Genomic DNA, 15,520 nt, shown 5'->3' on the forward strand with positions numbered 1-15,520 from the left:
TCTTGGAAGCAATAAAGTTAACAGCTACTTTAGCAGTAAGTCTGAGAATCTGTACAAACATTGAAGATTTATCTTCAATTATTCTGAGCAATTAGGTGTAAGGGTGATTTATTATGAATTTATTGTAAACACAGAGAGCACTAAAGGGTACTAAGCACATAAAGATGATTTTCATCTTGCAGCATCTGTAAGCAAGGCAGAAGTACACAAGTACTCCTGTAAAGGTTAGGCTGCCTGTCCTACTAAAGAGGCAGTATTTCCTAAGAGCTATTAAAAAAAGATCTCCCAAGGTGTGGAAAGAGAACTGCGTGTTTACAATATGAGCACCTCAACACACCCAAAAGGTGTGTACACTTGAAATCATTACCTCATGCCCTGCATCACGTTATCATCCACATGCGAACGATGCAGCACGCAGCACAATGGCTTCTGTGCACTGTCATTACCAGCCTTAACTCCACGGGAGGAGGAGGAGGCATGGAGAAAGGACAAGATCTCTACATGCTTCCCAATGGTGATTTGTTTGTAAAGTGTGTAGAAGCTGGAAAAAACATATTATTTTGTTATCCATTGCTGTTACAGAAAGCCATACTATTTCTCCTATAAAAGATGAAAAGGCAAAAGCCTTCCATTTTAGCACATACGATGAACATTTACCTTCACCACTACTTTTGAAATGCAACCACATAAACTGAACTGGTATATGCTGCAAAAGTTTTTTCAGTCTCTTGGAAGACGAGCAGTTCATACATAAAGACACTTCGGTTTTCCCTCCTGTAAAGTTTAGAGCAAAAAAAGGAAGTAAAGACAAAAGCTTTAACTACAGAAAGCCTGGGGTTCTTTGAAGCATTTGAAAGCAGAGTGTACTAATATCATATATTATAAGGATCTGCGGGAAATACGTACTATCTGCAAAGTTGAGGATTTTAAAGAATAAGTTCCGTCTCTGAAGTTACCTTTAACAAAAACACCGTTGAACATCCCCCCTTCACAAGTCTTTTCTTGGATACCTGAATATACTTTTGGTTTACCACGTGTCGCATTTGTCGAGGAAGGCTTTTTTCCTGCATTTATACAAGGACAAACAAATGCTTTACCAGCTCCAACGAATACTGTTAAGTCAATCTAGTACTCCCTCTGTTGGCAATGCAAACAACGTACAGTCATTCCACCCACAGGGCCCTCTGAAGACAATTAAGAGAAGAAGGGAAAAGAGTGTTAGAACAATTAATCAGCAGAATTATTACACTTTTAAGCTTTCAGAAGCAAGCAATTCTTCAGATTATGAAAACTGAATGGTATGGCAACGTTCTATTTAAGTAGCTAAAATAATTTGAACAGCTTCTTGATTATGAAAACCTGAACCCAATAGTTGGGAACGTTCCTAAAATATGTAACTTTATTCCTGCGCATTTTAATTAGCTGCTTTTTCTAATTCTCTTCAGTACTTAATTTTCAAAAATCAGCACTTTGATGGTTTAGGACTCCAATTAAAAAATCTTTATATAAAAGCTCATTTATTAAACCTCTGTACACAACAATGAACAGGTATGTACAGCAAGTTTACAGGAAGGATGATGTTACAAAAGATACAGTGGTAATTAAAACTGACCCACATAAATAATTTATAAAAATATTTGAAATGGCGAAGATAATGCTGGTAATCCCTGATTATTTTCATCCAATTGTCAGGATTTTAACGTGGGAAATCTTAATGTTAGACCTTTTTAAAAACATCCTGAATATATTAAACTTATCTACAGGATAATTAGCAAAATGTATAAAGTATAGATTATTGTACAAAGGACAGATATAAAAAAAAAATAAATCACCAATCCACCTGAAACTCAAGGACTATATAAATCTTAGCCAAAGTAATGAACAGCAAACCACAAACTCCTCTTTTTAGAGTTTCATGTATTGGCATGTAAAATGCTCTTAACAAATCAACAGTCCTGTTATTCCTTAGTGGAAAGAAGCAACTTGGGGAAATTCTTCTATATTTTCTGACCACATTGGTGGTCCTGGTCAATACGGAAGCCCTGCACTGACTTCAATTCCAAGGAAGAACGGCGTAGAGCTGTATTTGTCTAGATTTTCTCCTTCCCACAAAAGGATGAGGAAAGTTATCCAAGTTCGTAAAACTGGAGGAGGCGAGAGAAGGAAGCAGGGATTTGGACATAATGAAACAGAGGAAGACCAGTTAAGACGAAGTCTTTTTCTTTTGCTGGTTTCTCGGGGAATTTTTTAACACGCTTCTTATTCGTAGATAAACACCTGTTGATTCTGCCATATTTTCAAATTCAAATGGTGTTATGCCTACAGCAAACTTGCTCATATCAGGAACAAGACTGGAGTTTTTTGCAGATGGTTCAGTGCTTGTGACCACTTTATCTCCACCTGTATTTTCTCCATCGTTAACCTCATGGTTGGGAGCAGGCATGGTGTTATCCAGCAAGCCTTCTGAATCTGTATTATCAGGATTTTCCTTTAAGTTAAGTAAACTATCTCCTGGATTAGGACTAGTTATAGAATGTTCATTTTCTGGTATCTGTTCACTGATGTCAGAAAACGTAGTTTCCACTGTAATCACCTTACCAGATGACCTTACTTCTGCAACAAGATCTACTTCGTTCCTAGATGGTGATGATGTAACAGAATTTCCAGTTAAAGGTGTATCAACAGGAATATCAGAGTCACTGTTTGTGCTTTCTGCCTGCTCTAGTGCTGCCCAGATTAATCGCTGCTGTTCCTCTAGCTCTTCCAAGGTCAGAGTATCCTCATCCATGACTGAATCCACTATTTTTGGCTGAGGAATATCACCGGAAGGATTTGATGGTGGAGTAGTCCTAGGAAGAGGAGGGGGGGTGGGTGTTGAAGGTTGAGGTGGTGTAAGATTTAGTGGAGGTGTTCCTTGTGGTAAAGGAGGAGGAGTTGACATCGATGGACGTCCAGGTGGCAGCGGAGGTTGGAACTGAAAACTGTTATGAGTTTGAGATCTTTGTGACACTTCCAGATCTAGAAACAGATTGAAAGACATCTGTTAGAATCTGAAATCTGAACAGAACAAGATTCGAAGTGACAATGCTCTGATTAACTAGCAGACTTATGTCTTCTCATCCTTGGTTTTCAGCTGAGATAGAACAAACTTTTTGAAGGTTTTAATATCCACCGAAACTATGTTTTGGGGGATTTTAACTCTGCTAGCCGGTCAAGAAAAAAAAATATAGATAAAATACTCTTGAATGTATTGCGAACAAACTTATTCCACACTGAGACACAAAAGGAAAGCCAGAAGTTTCTCCAGCTATTCCAACATTCGAACAACACTGTTCTTATTTTTAAGAAGTGAGCTTACAACTTTCTACGTTATTTCATCCATATATTTAAGGATTTCGAGGTCTTCATAATAGAAGTTTCTTTAGGATATACTTGAAGTAGAGATCAGAATTTGTAACCTAACATTCCAATTGCTCTGAGAACACCTGAAACCTCCTGCCTGGTATTGGAAGATATGACAATCACAGCAACAGAGAATGCCTATTGTGGCGAGGCCCAAATGCAACTATAGTAGGACACCGCTAGCATATGTTAGCAGTTACATTAGTTACCACCGTAACGAATACTAACACATTAGTTTCTCTTCATGAACATTGACATTTCAATTCAGAGCAAGTTATTTTGAAAATAAAAATGGAAACTAGGAAAAAAAAATGCAGAATAAGCGTACCAGAATCTATGTCCATGTCAGTTACTGGCACCTCCAAATTGTCTTCTTTTGGTCGCTTTGAATGATGAGAGCTTGACTGAGATGCAGCCCTTTTATTGCTAGATTTTGGACTTGGCTGAAGAGAAATTATCCAGGAAAACAAAAGAAAGTAGTATTAAGTTGTACGAGGTAAACATTTCCAGCTATAAGAACATATTTAAAGCAATTCCATAACTATGCGATCATTTGGTGACCCAGCATGACAACTACATATTGAAGTTTGGGAGGTTTAACGCAACTGAACAGAACTGTAATCTTGTTCAGGTTTAAGTGGCAAAAGAAAAGACTGTGCATTCTTAATACAGAATTATAACGAAGTTTCCACTTGGACACCTAGATCTTATGAGATCATCACAACACAAGTATTGCATGTCCCTTCCTGGCAAGTTTAGAATTTACCATTTAATTCCACATAGCATTACACTTTGGGACTGAGAGCAGAGCATACATCTTCCAGCCTTAACTGGAAGTATTCTGCAGTAGATAACACTAAGCTAGAGTCACATTAGAGACGACCTGAGAATGAAACAGGACAGGACTACCATGTGTTTCCTCAAGTCACTATAATAAGATTACTGTAAATCATGATATGGCAAGTAAGCTTTTCACTTATTTGGGAAGTCTGGAACTAAGACTGTTTTTAGGCTGTAAAAGTTTATAGAAGCTTTTTCCATAACTGTTTATAAAACATCATACAATTGGTATCTGCTTATGTTAGGAATTTGTTCTAAACGTGAAGCTCCTTTTTGTTAGAACAGAGAAGCCAAGCATCAGCATTTCACACCTGGTAGTGTCAATAAGAAAGTCTATCCCCTCGTGCAAAAAACAAGATATAAACAAGAGATCATCATTGGCTACACTAACTACAGGACAACTTTTTTTTTTTTTTTTTGCAAATAACAATGAGACATATTCACCGCATGAAAATTCGAAAGGTAGTTAGCAAAAACATCCTTCTGTTGAGACGGCTGCATGGGGATGGAACCAAATATCTGCCATTCCTACAGGGGAAAAGAAAAAAATTCCAAGAACATTCAGAAAATTTATATGTATGGAAGAAATAGGCACTTGTGTGTGAAGTTTTGTGTTTTTTAAAAAAAATGAACTACCCTTCTAGGGTCCTCTTGGTCCCACAATGGAAATCATCACCCTAGAAGTACTGTCAAGACCCCACCCACAAGAGTTGTGACAGTTATCAGCTGGATGGATGTCATGGGAATTAACCCAACAGCCCCCAGCACCAAAAAGAGGCTTAGAAAAACTGCCTGTTGAAAGAAAATTGTCAGATGCAGAATACTAAACGTTAAACTCAACCAAATGCAATTAATGTTACTCTGCATGTTGTTTAGAAGGCAGAGGAGAGCCACTTACATCTGGGATCCCACTTGGAGTGGATATATTAAAGCCCGGATAGTTTATCAACTTCGAGACATCGTAAGTGATGCGTTTTGGTTGATGAGATCCTTCATCTTCTGTTCCACCATCATCTATAACAAAATGTAATTATTATTGATGCTAATTAAGAACATTACTGAAAAAATCCACAGGATTTAAGAACAGGGTCTTGTCTTGGTTTTTGGAATGTAAGTATTGACAGAAGGCTTTGTAATCCACAAAGGCAGTAACAGCAACTAAATCTATCAGATACATGCATGAAGCTTCCCCAAAAAAAACTAACTACTCTTATAATACTACTCTTTATCTACCACTACTAGCCTCAGAATTTGGCATCACAACTGTTCTCTGAGATGCAGCATAAATGTTGGTCATTAGTAAAAAGCTGGTAAATTACTTGATAAATTGGGTTTCAAAAAACATATTCTTTGCTTGCTGGTGGTCTTCTTACTCTTATTATAAAGTTATTGAACTTTAGAAAGTATTGAGGTTTCTTTCATAAAACATAAGAAAAGCAAAGCTTATGAAAAAAAGGAAGCAGAAATTTGGCAATAGGCTATTTGCAAGTCTTGCACAGTTTCACAGGAACTTCACGTTCTAGTATCAAGGGTCGAATAGACAGAAAACACGCTGACAGAGTCTTCACCTATGCAATACAATCATCATAAAAGTTGTTTCATTGTCACCGCATAGACACATGAAAGGGGAGTATTTTTACATGACTTTAGAAAAGAAAACTTGATTTACAACTTTCTCACTCTTCCATGAGGAAGATGAAGGTTTACAAGCTAGGTACTTTATTGTCTCCTGAATAGGGTGAAGCCAGTAAATAGCCTGCATACTGAAAACTGCATTCCTGCAGCACATTCCTTACCTTTTCCATCATAGAGCGCAAGCCCTGAGTGCTCCATTTCAGCCTCCTTGAGCCAACCTGGAGGATAACCCAGCTGACGCATGCGATATATAAACGGAGGAAGACTCTTATCTGTGACACCAAGTGCATCTTGAAGTTCCCCACTAAGTTAAGAAAACAAACAGAAAACAAAATGTCCTCCAGTAAAAATCCATAATTGAGTTTTCACAAAAGGAAGTTATGAAGGAAGTTACGAGCATTTTGTGGAATTTTAAATTTAAATTATCAAGTTAAAGTAACTTAGTTTAACTCAAACTATGTTGCCTGTCAATCCCCGATACAACAATTTTAGGTCTGATGTTAAAGATAACTTCTAACATTTCAATTTCTCCATACAAGTGTACATATGCTTAAAGATTTTATGAGAATTAATTCTGTGCTGAGAACAACTTATTTGACTTGTTACTTCTGATTCATGGCCTTAACTATAGCTATGATGACAGGAAGGGTGGAACTTAATGCAACACTAAATTTACTGCTGATTTCTTTGGAGACTGCTACAGCCATATGATTTTTTTAGAACATTTGAGTAGAGAGGAAAAGACACTCAAAGCTCAAAATGTTCAGAATCTTGCATTCATATTTAGTTTATTAGGAACATAATATATCTGCAATTTGATTAGCCAAAGAGTAAAATTTTTCTCCCTGCATTACAGAAAGTGCCATGTGAAAGGGCAGGACTATTAAACTAGCAATGAGTTTTCACGTGAAAAATATCTGTGCAATTTATTAAACAAACGTTTATTTAGCCAACAAATTCAAACATAATACACCCATAGTTAGGAGTAGCAGATGGACTTATAGAACTCTGGAAAGTAACATCTGGCACTCCAAAGGAAGAAAAGGTATTCCAGAAAAGCAGTGCAACAGCTAATGGAAGGAAAAGAGATACCTAATTACTCCTGGTTTAAATTTTCCAAACCTCTCTTCTACTTCTTCTGCATGATAACGCTGCTGAAAATTCTGATTGCTCGCTTCACCACAAGCTTCCAGAAACTCCTTTCTCTTCTCACTTATACGAGCTGCATTTCGTGGCTTAAAGATAATACAATTGGGAAGTTTAGATTTGGACAATTCACTATTTATGCACTCCTTCACCCAACATAAAACTGGTACTCCTTGCCCTCAGCATGCTTAATCGTTTGTCACCCGGCCATGTGATACAACCGCAGTTATAATGAAAACTACACAGCAAAAAAGCAAGAGTATTTGCACTGGAGCTAGCAGAGCTCTAAAGCAGGAGGAAAGACTGTGCAAACTGAAAAATGTCCCTCCATAAATTAAAGGAGACATTTAAACCCTTATGCTACAAAATTAATTTATGTTGATTTAGAATGTTAGCATTTATAAGCATGAACAGTATTATCTAATCGGAGATGAATAACCATCCTGACCCCAATGCACCTGATTTTTTATTTTTTTTTTAATGGTGCAGTTACACTGAAACGTTTCTTGGAGAGCAGCAGTCTTTTGAATACTGATGTAGACTTTACCTTTGGACAGTCCTTCATTTGATGGTCTTCAGAACCACAATTGAAACAATGAGGTTTTGGCCTGCTTAAAAAACGCACAAGAAATTAAGCCTGAAAATAATTTTGCAACGTTAAATACACTTAATTACTTTATATCTTGTTAGATTTTTAGATTTAGACTTAGAAAGAAAAAAATGTAAGCATTGCTTGCTGATTTCACATGCTGTCTTCTGCTTCTCTTCAATTGACTACTTAATGTCAACCTTCAAAACAGAGTAACAGAATATTGTTTATTTCACAGTCCTAATAACACAAGAAATGCGCGAAACACAGGCACAGCATTGAGGGGGAGCGAGAATACATGACAGCATGTGGAGAGAAAGGAAAGAAAGAAAGAAAGAAAGAAAGAACAAACGAGAACTAAAATGGCAGTGGAAAAGTAGTACTTCCAGGCGGAAACTGAGCTTTTATAACCTGTATAATAGAGATCTATTCCTTTAAGAGGGAATAGAATAGTCATAGAATAATTTAGGTTGGATCTCAGATCTCTAATCCAGTTCCTTAATCAAAGCTCGGTCAACTATGAGATCAGACCAGGTTGCTCAGGGCTTTATCCGGTTGGGTCTTGAAAATCTCTCAGGATGGAGACTGCATAACCTCTCTGGGCAACCTGATCCAATACTTTACTGTCCTAAAGGTGGAAAAAGCTTTTCCTTGTATCATGCAGCAGATAGCAGAGTATTCACTGAAGGATTTCTGCTTCTGATTAAATATGCAAACATTTCCTTAAATAGTGCCAGTAAATGAAAACAAAACCTACATAATGAAAGCTTATGCTATATCCAGAGGAAGGAAAGGGAAGATGTTAAAACAATACTTTTAACTCTAGAGTACGGGTAAGGAGCCCCTCAATTTAATACACCTGTAGTACATTAATACCTCTATTTCTCTTTTTATGCTTGTGTCATCAGAGGTCTGACCCTTTTTACAATACTGAGAATCAGTTACCAGGAGAGACAAGCAGGAGAGCATGACTACTTCTTTGGAAAGTGCTGGTCCACAGTCTGAACATGTTATGCATATTGTGAAATTGTGCACTGAAAACCTGGAATGGAACTGCAGCTGGCTTCAAGTTTAATTCTCCTTGTAAATTCATACCATGACAACAAACATTTTCAACATTATGGGAGGGGAAAGCCAATCTCTTAAAAAATTTTAGAGAAAGATTTATTTTCTGAACATTCATTTTTACCAAATTAGGATTGGAACCAGAAGTGGAGACAAAGTGTGACACAAGGATGAGCGTCCAGGGAAACCCCCACACATGCACGCGCTCCAACCTCTTGAAGCCTCTATTAAGATAAAGATGAAGCAGAAGGCGCGCTTCACTTTACACGGTATTCAAACAGAAACCTTCTGCGGTGATCCAAATATTTTATCACCAACCCATATCATAAGCACAACCTTTCAATCTGTCACCATCAATCAAAGATGGTAGTACTTCTAATCAAACCAGAGTTTAACTCAGCATGCCCCTTTATCTTTGAAATTCCCACTAAAAGCTTGCCTTGTTCTCATTGCATCTGAAATCAGTGACTTTAGACACTGTGAAGATCACACAAGCTGTCAGTAGGGAACTCTATTTGCTTTACATCTTACCTCCCATAAAAGCTATACAATCAAATTTAAGATCAGTCTGTCTTAAAAGCTTGTAACGTAAGTCAGACAGGAATTGCTCTACAAAACAGTAAGAATGATGATAGTACACCAGTGCAAAGATGACAAAGCAATCACTAAAAAGGCAAACAACAGAAGAACTGAGCATAAACTTCCGAAAGTTTTCACACATTGATTTTAAGGCTCTTCCTGAAGAAAGTCAAGAAACAAGAGAGACCCACTGACTGTAAAGCTCCGCACTGCTTTACTTAATTTAAACTCATTGCTCAGGTATGTTCAAGGGTTTAGTATACTGGGGAATAATCACAGCGTACATCTGAACTTTTCAGCCCAAAACTTTATATTTAAGAATAATACAAACCTTTTTGGTTTTACTTGTATTTCTTGTCCATCTAGGGAGAGAATCTGGCTGAAAACTTGCTGGTATCTTTAGATTTCAATAAGGAACTGCTACTGGATGAAGCAAAATTTCAATCTTGTATAAATATCAGTGAAAACCTAATAGTGCCTTGACTAGAATACTGACTCTTCTGGATTAAGTTACAAATGGATCCTTGATATGAAGTCTATAGCATAAACTATAAAATTATATCTATTATAAACTATTTGCTAAGATGGGCTGACACTGTTTCCTCCTACTCAATTTCTATCCAATGACCAATTTTGTTCTTTATCAGCACTTGACAGAACTACTGTCCTCTTGTTTATAGACAGAAGTTTCAAGCTAATAATTCTGACATGCTTCAGAGCAACCTTATTAATAACATATTTTGGTAGAGTTTCAAAAATATAACTCGCTTCTCAAGCAGGTGGAGACAGGTCATATCGTACTACTTGTGTTTGGTTTTGGACTGCAGTGTGTCAGCTGCTCTGCCCATTTGTCTAAAAACATATGAGAAGACAAGAGAGCTGCCAGTGAACCGGCATGGTAAAGACTAAGAGGTTCATGAGAGTTCAGAAGCACAGCAGTTTTCAGAATCTAACAGTTGCTTTTAAAAAGAAAAGCAGATGCCAGATACTAGTTGAACTGATGTGTTAAGTGAGTGCAGTACTTCAGCCACTTAGAAGCACGGTACTTGATATACCATTTTACTCAGAAGTAAGTGTATTTTAGGCTTAATGTTGTCTATGGGAGCTCTAAAGAAAGATGCAGTAAGCACATTTAAAAAACAATATCAAAGCTAAGCTGGCAGACATGAAAGTTTAGCCACACTTAAGTTGGCATTTTAGGAGTAATTCCCCTTTAGCCATCTACTGCCTTCATCTAGAGGTTGGGAGGTAGTACAAATATCATTTGGAGAGTCATTAAGGATTGACTTAATGCACTATAACAGAGACAGCTTTCCAAATGTAAAATTACAGCACAGTCAAAGGCAGGCAGAACAAAACCCAAGTTTGCCAGCTTATAAATTTGCAATTTTCATTCAGATACAAGTAATTTTTTAACACCAGGAAATGACCTTTACTGCAATCTTGATAACTAGATACTGCAGAAATGAACCGTGAAACTGGTTCTTGTCCTGACTCTTTCTAGGGGAGAAGCAATACTAGAAAACTGGGGAGATGGGATTACTTGAGAAATTTCTTGTCCAATTTCTTTTTATCAAGGAGGACTAAAATATTAAATAAAACACTTTTTCCAGCATTTCCCTCAATCCCACCTTTCAAATACTTGCTTTAATAAACAGTAAAGAAAACCAACTTTAAAAAGGATGCAAGTTAAGAGCATTCCATAATTAAACTTTATTAAAAGACCTTCCCTCTGGCTCCCACATTTGTAAAAAAATACCTTACAGCAAATTTGAGTTTGCCAAGCCCTTTTCTTCTCCCAAACAGCAGATTTTACAGAGGGATAATGCTTATTCATATCTGGAATGAGCTGTCATTCCAAACCTGACTGCAGATTGGCCGAGGAAATTCCTAAAGTCACAAGATGTATTTATGGGGATAAGGCATTCACTCTTCCCAAGCATAAATCTTCTAAAAATCAGTGATCCAATCATATCAAAATACTTACATGTTTTGAGTAAAAAAAGTCATTAATTACTCATTAAAACTTTTCATCTGTAACGACTGATACGGTTTTGATAGAAATGTACAATCTACTGAACAAAATTTGAGTTCAATTTACCGACTGGCATTCTTTAGATTTCACAAACGGAAAAACCCCCTTGTTTTAGTAAACAGGATACTTAGGTATTTCCCATCCTTCTGTCAGCTGTGGATTCTCATTTAATATAGGCTGTCCCAGTTTATCGAGACAAAAATTGGTAAAATACAGAACACTTCCTACAACCTGTAGAAAAAAAGTCAGAAAATTGTCAGAAATGTGTCAGTATTTAGGTCAGACTGGTAGCATTTCTATAAATTTACACTGCTTGCAATACTTCCAAGGTTTTTTTCCCCGGCTCTGCAAGAATTTACAAGTAATACACGCCCACACCTGTACAAATAACTACTTTTTCCCATTGATGTAGTCACAACATGCTGAACTTAACTGCAATTACACTTATAAATTAAACTTAACAACGTCTTATTTTAATGGCAGTGTATACTGAATATGTAGAATGAAGAGTCAGACCTACCATTGAAGAGTATATAGTCAAAAACTTACACTAAAAGCTTCTTTAATTTTTTTAACAGAATTTGAGCTTGCTGTTTTACAATCCTCTTCCAAAAGAACACTGGAAGGCTGACATGAAAAGCAAAAATGCAAATAATTAATTTAAAATAACAGTGAAAAGAGCTCCTAAATTACTAAAGTATGTAAACAGCACAGAACGTGGAATACAGCTTCTATTCTTTCATGAAACATTAGTTAAACAGTAGGATGGAGATGCCTACGTTAGTCATAATGCTTTCCACAGCCTGAAGTATGACACAACTCATTTCTCATGTTTTCTTTGATGAGAAATATGCTGCATAAGAACATCTTTACTCTTATCTCAAAATCTAAGAGAAAGATGGAAAAAAATATGCCATTTCACATTTTTATTCAAAGCGATGCAAAAAAAAAAAAAAAGTGAAAGTAAAACTCAAAATTCTAAACAAAGAGAAGAAAGAGGAAATTTCCAGATTCTGTTGTCCATCTATGCTCTTATACATACACAAAGTTGGGCCAAATACTCTCAGAAGAAGATATGTTAAGCTTATACCTTTTGGTCTTTTCTTGATTATTTAAACCAACTTAATACTTTGCTTTTACACAAATTTCAATAGGAACCATTTTAAAGAAGCATTTTCATGGTCGGAAAGGACATTTTCTTTGTCCTGATCCTCTATTTTTGGAACAAATAGTTATACAACATTTGTACGATAGTTGCTTCAATTGCAATTAAGCAGGAAAAACCATCCAGAATTCAGCAATTTAGCAGTGTAATATTTCAATAGTTCCACTATAAAGAGGCAAAAGAAGGAGCAACTAATGAAAATTTTAAAGTACCTGTGGCTTAACATTGAAGTGTGTTTTTTCTTGTTCACTTCTCTTCTGCTCCTCATATTTCTGAACTAAATTAAAAACAAAATCTTCAATTTCTTGATGATACTGCCTATAACGGAGTGAAGTATAGAGAGACGAAGAAATGAGCAAGACTGAAACACATGCCAGATGTCTTTTTTTTTTTTTAAGCATTTACCACTTACTACTTCTTAAGAACTTAGAAAAGGGGCAGTCAACTTCTCTCCTGTCCTCCTCCCAACCCCCACCAACACAAACACAATCTATTATTAGAGAGCACCCTTATATCAGTATGGTAAAAAAATCAAATCAGAGGCAGGGAAAATTTAATTTACTATGTTTACCCACAACACTCACGAAACTCAAACTGCTATTCAGACTCACGCCAAGTTCCTGAAAGTCACACTACATTTCATGATAAAAACAGATATCAATAATGAAAGCACCAGACCTCCTGCCGTATTGCTCGTTACCCTTTCTCCTCCTCAAGATTAACAAGTTTATGTTATTGAATAAAACACATATCCATCCTTTGGGCAACACACTAACATATCCAAACAACAACAAGAGAGTCCCATTTCCTGTCAGGACTGCTTTTTCTTGGAAAGTACTTACTTAGAAATTACATTGTTCATAAATAAAATCTGTAGCAGAGGTCCATCGATTTTGGAGTTGTCCACTGATATTCCACTAGAAGAACAGAACAGAGACACAGACAATGGTTACTGTATTAGCTTCACTCTAAATATCCCCCATCCATTTTATCACAGCAAAGTCCGTAGTCCACAGAGAGAAGAAGGTTTGGCCAATACAAGTTCTGTTCTTTTAACAAGTTCCCACTAACTTGAACAGAAATATCTCACCCTCTTCCAAGCAAAACAGGTTGCCTGGTGTGAGGTGGAAAGAAAACAAAACAGACCACCACACTACAGAATTTTTCTTCTAACTACAGTAAACTGTTACAAAATCTTATTTATAAGATCTCGTATTTATTCAGTCATTTTAATGTACTTGTTCTCACTGCTGAACTTTACAAAAAACCGTCTTCCTGAAGGCCACGTAAGTTTCATGAAGAGACAGATGCACACAAATAAAGTTAGAGCAATACAAATTAAGTTCTTGCTACTCAACTATAAAAGACTTTTTGAGAACGAGAAAAGCATTTTGGAAGCCCAGCATCTGAGCAGGGATGGGGACATAGAAAAAAGATTTCTAAAAGATGTGGCAAAAGACACTGTCAGCTCAGGCAGCTATTAGATCTATTCCAAACATCTACAAGTCACACAAAGTGTTTTAAGTCAGCATTAACATACCTAGGACGAGTCAGAATATTCAGCTTCCTTTTAAGTTCTTGATGTTAATTTATTGTTAAGGAACAACAGTCACAGACCCACACCTTAATTCATTAAAGGATCAAAGCAACAAGAAAACAAGAATTCTATACAATAACAACGGGGCTTCATACTTTGCTTTTCAGTGCACACAGAATTATTTACAAATCCTGTGCTGAAGAAACACAACCAAATGCAAAAACATCCAAACTAACCAAACAAAAAAAAACCCCAACCCCCCCCAAACACAGGAGAAATAGAGGACCAGGTGTGACAATCCAAATAGTATAATTTATTACATGCACTATGGTTGTACTGTCAAATTTATAATATTTTATTTTTAAAATACCTACAATCATAACAAAAACTCAACAGTAAGACACACATACTTGGAAATAGAAAATAAGCTATAGGAACCATTTCAGAGTCCACTCTGCCACAGTACTTAACCCAAAACCCCTCTAGGGAACCAGTCACGACTTAATAGCTTAAAAGTATTTCTAGCTATGTTAAAATTGGATTTTCAAAGTGAATGTACAGCTATTTCTTTTCCCGAGAAAGGCAGAAAGGAGTCATGCGTTTTAATGGTCACTCCAGCACTCAGGAACTCGACTACCTCCTTTGCCAACTGAAGGAAGCTTGTCACGGACCTGGCCATTCTGAGGATAAAAGTTTTCAGAGAAAACGCTCCTCCTGAGTGACGGAAGCAGATGGCGGGAAAAACCACCCACGGCGGCCAGCGGCGGGCTCGCAGCGGCCCAAGGCGGGCAGCCGCCGGGGGGAGGCTGCCCGCTCCCCGCCAACCTCGGTTCTTATCGTCCTTCAGGACGCGCCATGGCCGCGGCTGCCAGGCGGGGACCGGCAGGGCCTTCCCCCACAGAGGCACAGGGCCCGGCCCGGCCGGTGAAGGTCCCCGGCAGGCGGGAAAAGCCGGAGCCCCTCAAGGCGGAGGCAGCCGCCGGCCCCAGGAGAGCAGACGCCATGGCTGGCCCGGAAGGGAACCGGCGGCCGCAGCGGCGCCCTCCTTCCCCCCGCCCCACCGCGCCCTCCCCGGAGCAGGCCCGGCCTCTCCCGTCAGGATATTCTCCGCCCGGAGCCGCCGCACCGTCTCGTCGCGGTCCCGCAGCCTCGCGTACAGCTCCTGCAGGGCTTTCTCGGGACCCTGCTCCTCCTCCTCGCAGCCGAGGCGAGGCAGCGGCGGCGGCCTGTCCTCCTCCTCCAGCTGCTCGAAGAGCTGGCGGTCCCCGAAATCCACCTCAGCCGCCATCTTAAGCCGCAGCAGGAAGGGAGGGGCTTGAGGGGAGGGAGCCGCCGAGGGGGCAAAGGGCGGACGGAGCCGCCACTCGCAGCGGGAAGCGCGGGGCGGGCGGGCCCTCGCCCCATGGCGGAGCCGCAGGACCACAACTCCCAGCGTGCCACGGGCGGCCACGGCGCGCACCGGGAGATGGAGCCGGCGCTGCGCGGGCGGGAGCTGCCGTTCTGGGGAGAACGAGCATCCCCAGCACA

At 38.6% G+C, this 15,520-nt stretch overlaps 1 protein-coding gene across 4 annotated transcripts; it reads right to left on the bottom strand.

The window, feature by feature from the left end:
• Positions 1-1,486: 1,486 nt before the first annotated feature.
• On the bottom strand, positions 1,487-15,410 carry ZCCHC8 (zinc finger CCHC-type containing 8). 4 transcript variants are annotated; one of them, XM_074605995.1, is made up of 14 exons: positions 15,096-15,410; positions 13,997-14,037; positions 13,299-13,373; positions 12,669-12,774; positions 11,841-11,918; positions 11,419-11,522; positions 9,588-9,653; positions 7,571-7,631; positions 6,970-7,112; positions 6,039-6,181; positions 5,141-5,256; positions 4,687-4,770; positions 3,731-3,845; positions 1,487-3,018 (listed from the first exon to the last, which is right to left on the bottom strand). In XM_074605995.1, exons 1-14 carry the CDS (start codon positions 15,279-15,281, stop codon positions 2,204-2,206), a joined length of 2,133 nt encoding a protein of 710 aa, XP_074462096.1. In that variant the 5' UTR covers positions 15,282-15,410; the 3' UTR covers positions 1,487-2,203. The 4 variants fall into 4 exon arrangements, with proteins under 4 accessions (XP_074462096.1, XP_074462095.1, XP_074462098.1 ...); XM_074605994.1 differs by having other exon boundaries at positions 7,571-7,634; positions 13,997-14,039; positions 15,098-15,391; XM_074605997.1 differs by lacking the exon at positions 9,588-9,653 and having other exon boundaries at positions 11,358-11,522; positions 13,997-14,039; positions 15,098-15,294.
• Positions 15,411-15,520: the final 110 nt, after the last annotated feature.

The sequence above is a fragment of the Larus michahellis genome, chromosome 13 (assembly GCF_964199755.1).
Source record: "Larus michahellis chromosome 13, bLarMic1.1, whole genome shotgun sequence".
Classification (NCBI taxonomy): domain Eukaryota; kingdom Metazoa; phylum Chordata; class Aves; order Charadriiformes; family Laridae; genus Larus; species Larus michahellis.

What these genes read in the sequence shown, in the direction of transcription:
- ZCCHC8 (XM_074605994.1), bottom strand. Translation starts at nt 15,281, where the DNA reads ATGGCGGCTGAGGTGGATTTCGGGGACCGCCAGCTCTTCGAGCAGCTG. An exon ending in ACTTCAATGTTAAGCCACAG is followed by an intron (nt 11,919 to 12,668) that starts GTACTTTAAAAT and finishes TTTTCATGTCAG; the next exon opens with CCTTCCAGTGTTCTTTTGGA. An exon ending in TGACATGGACATAGATTCTG is followed by an intron (nt 3,019 to 3,730) that starts GTACGCTTATTC and finishes ATCTGTTTCTAG; the next exon opens with ATCTGGAAGTGTCACAAAGA.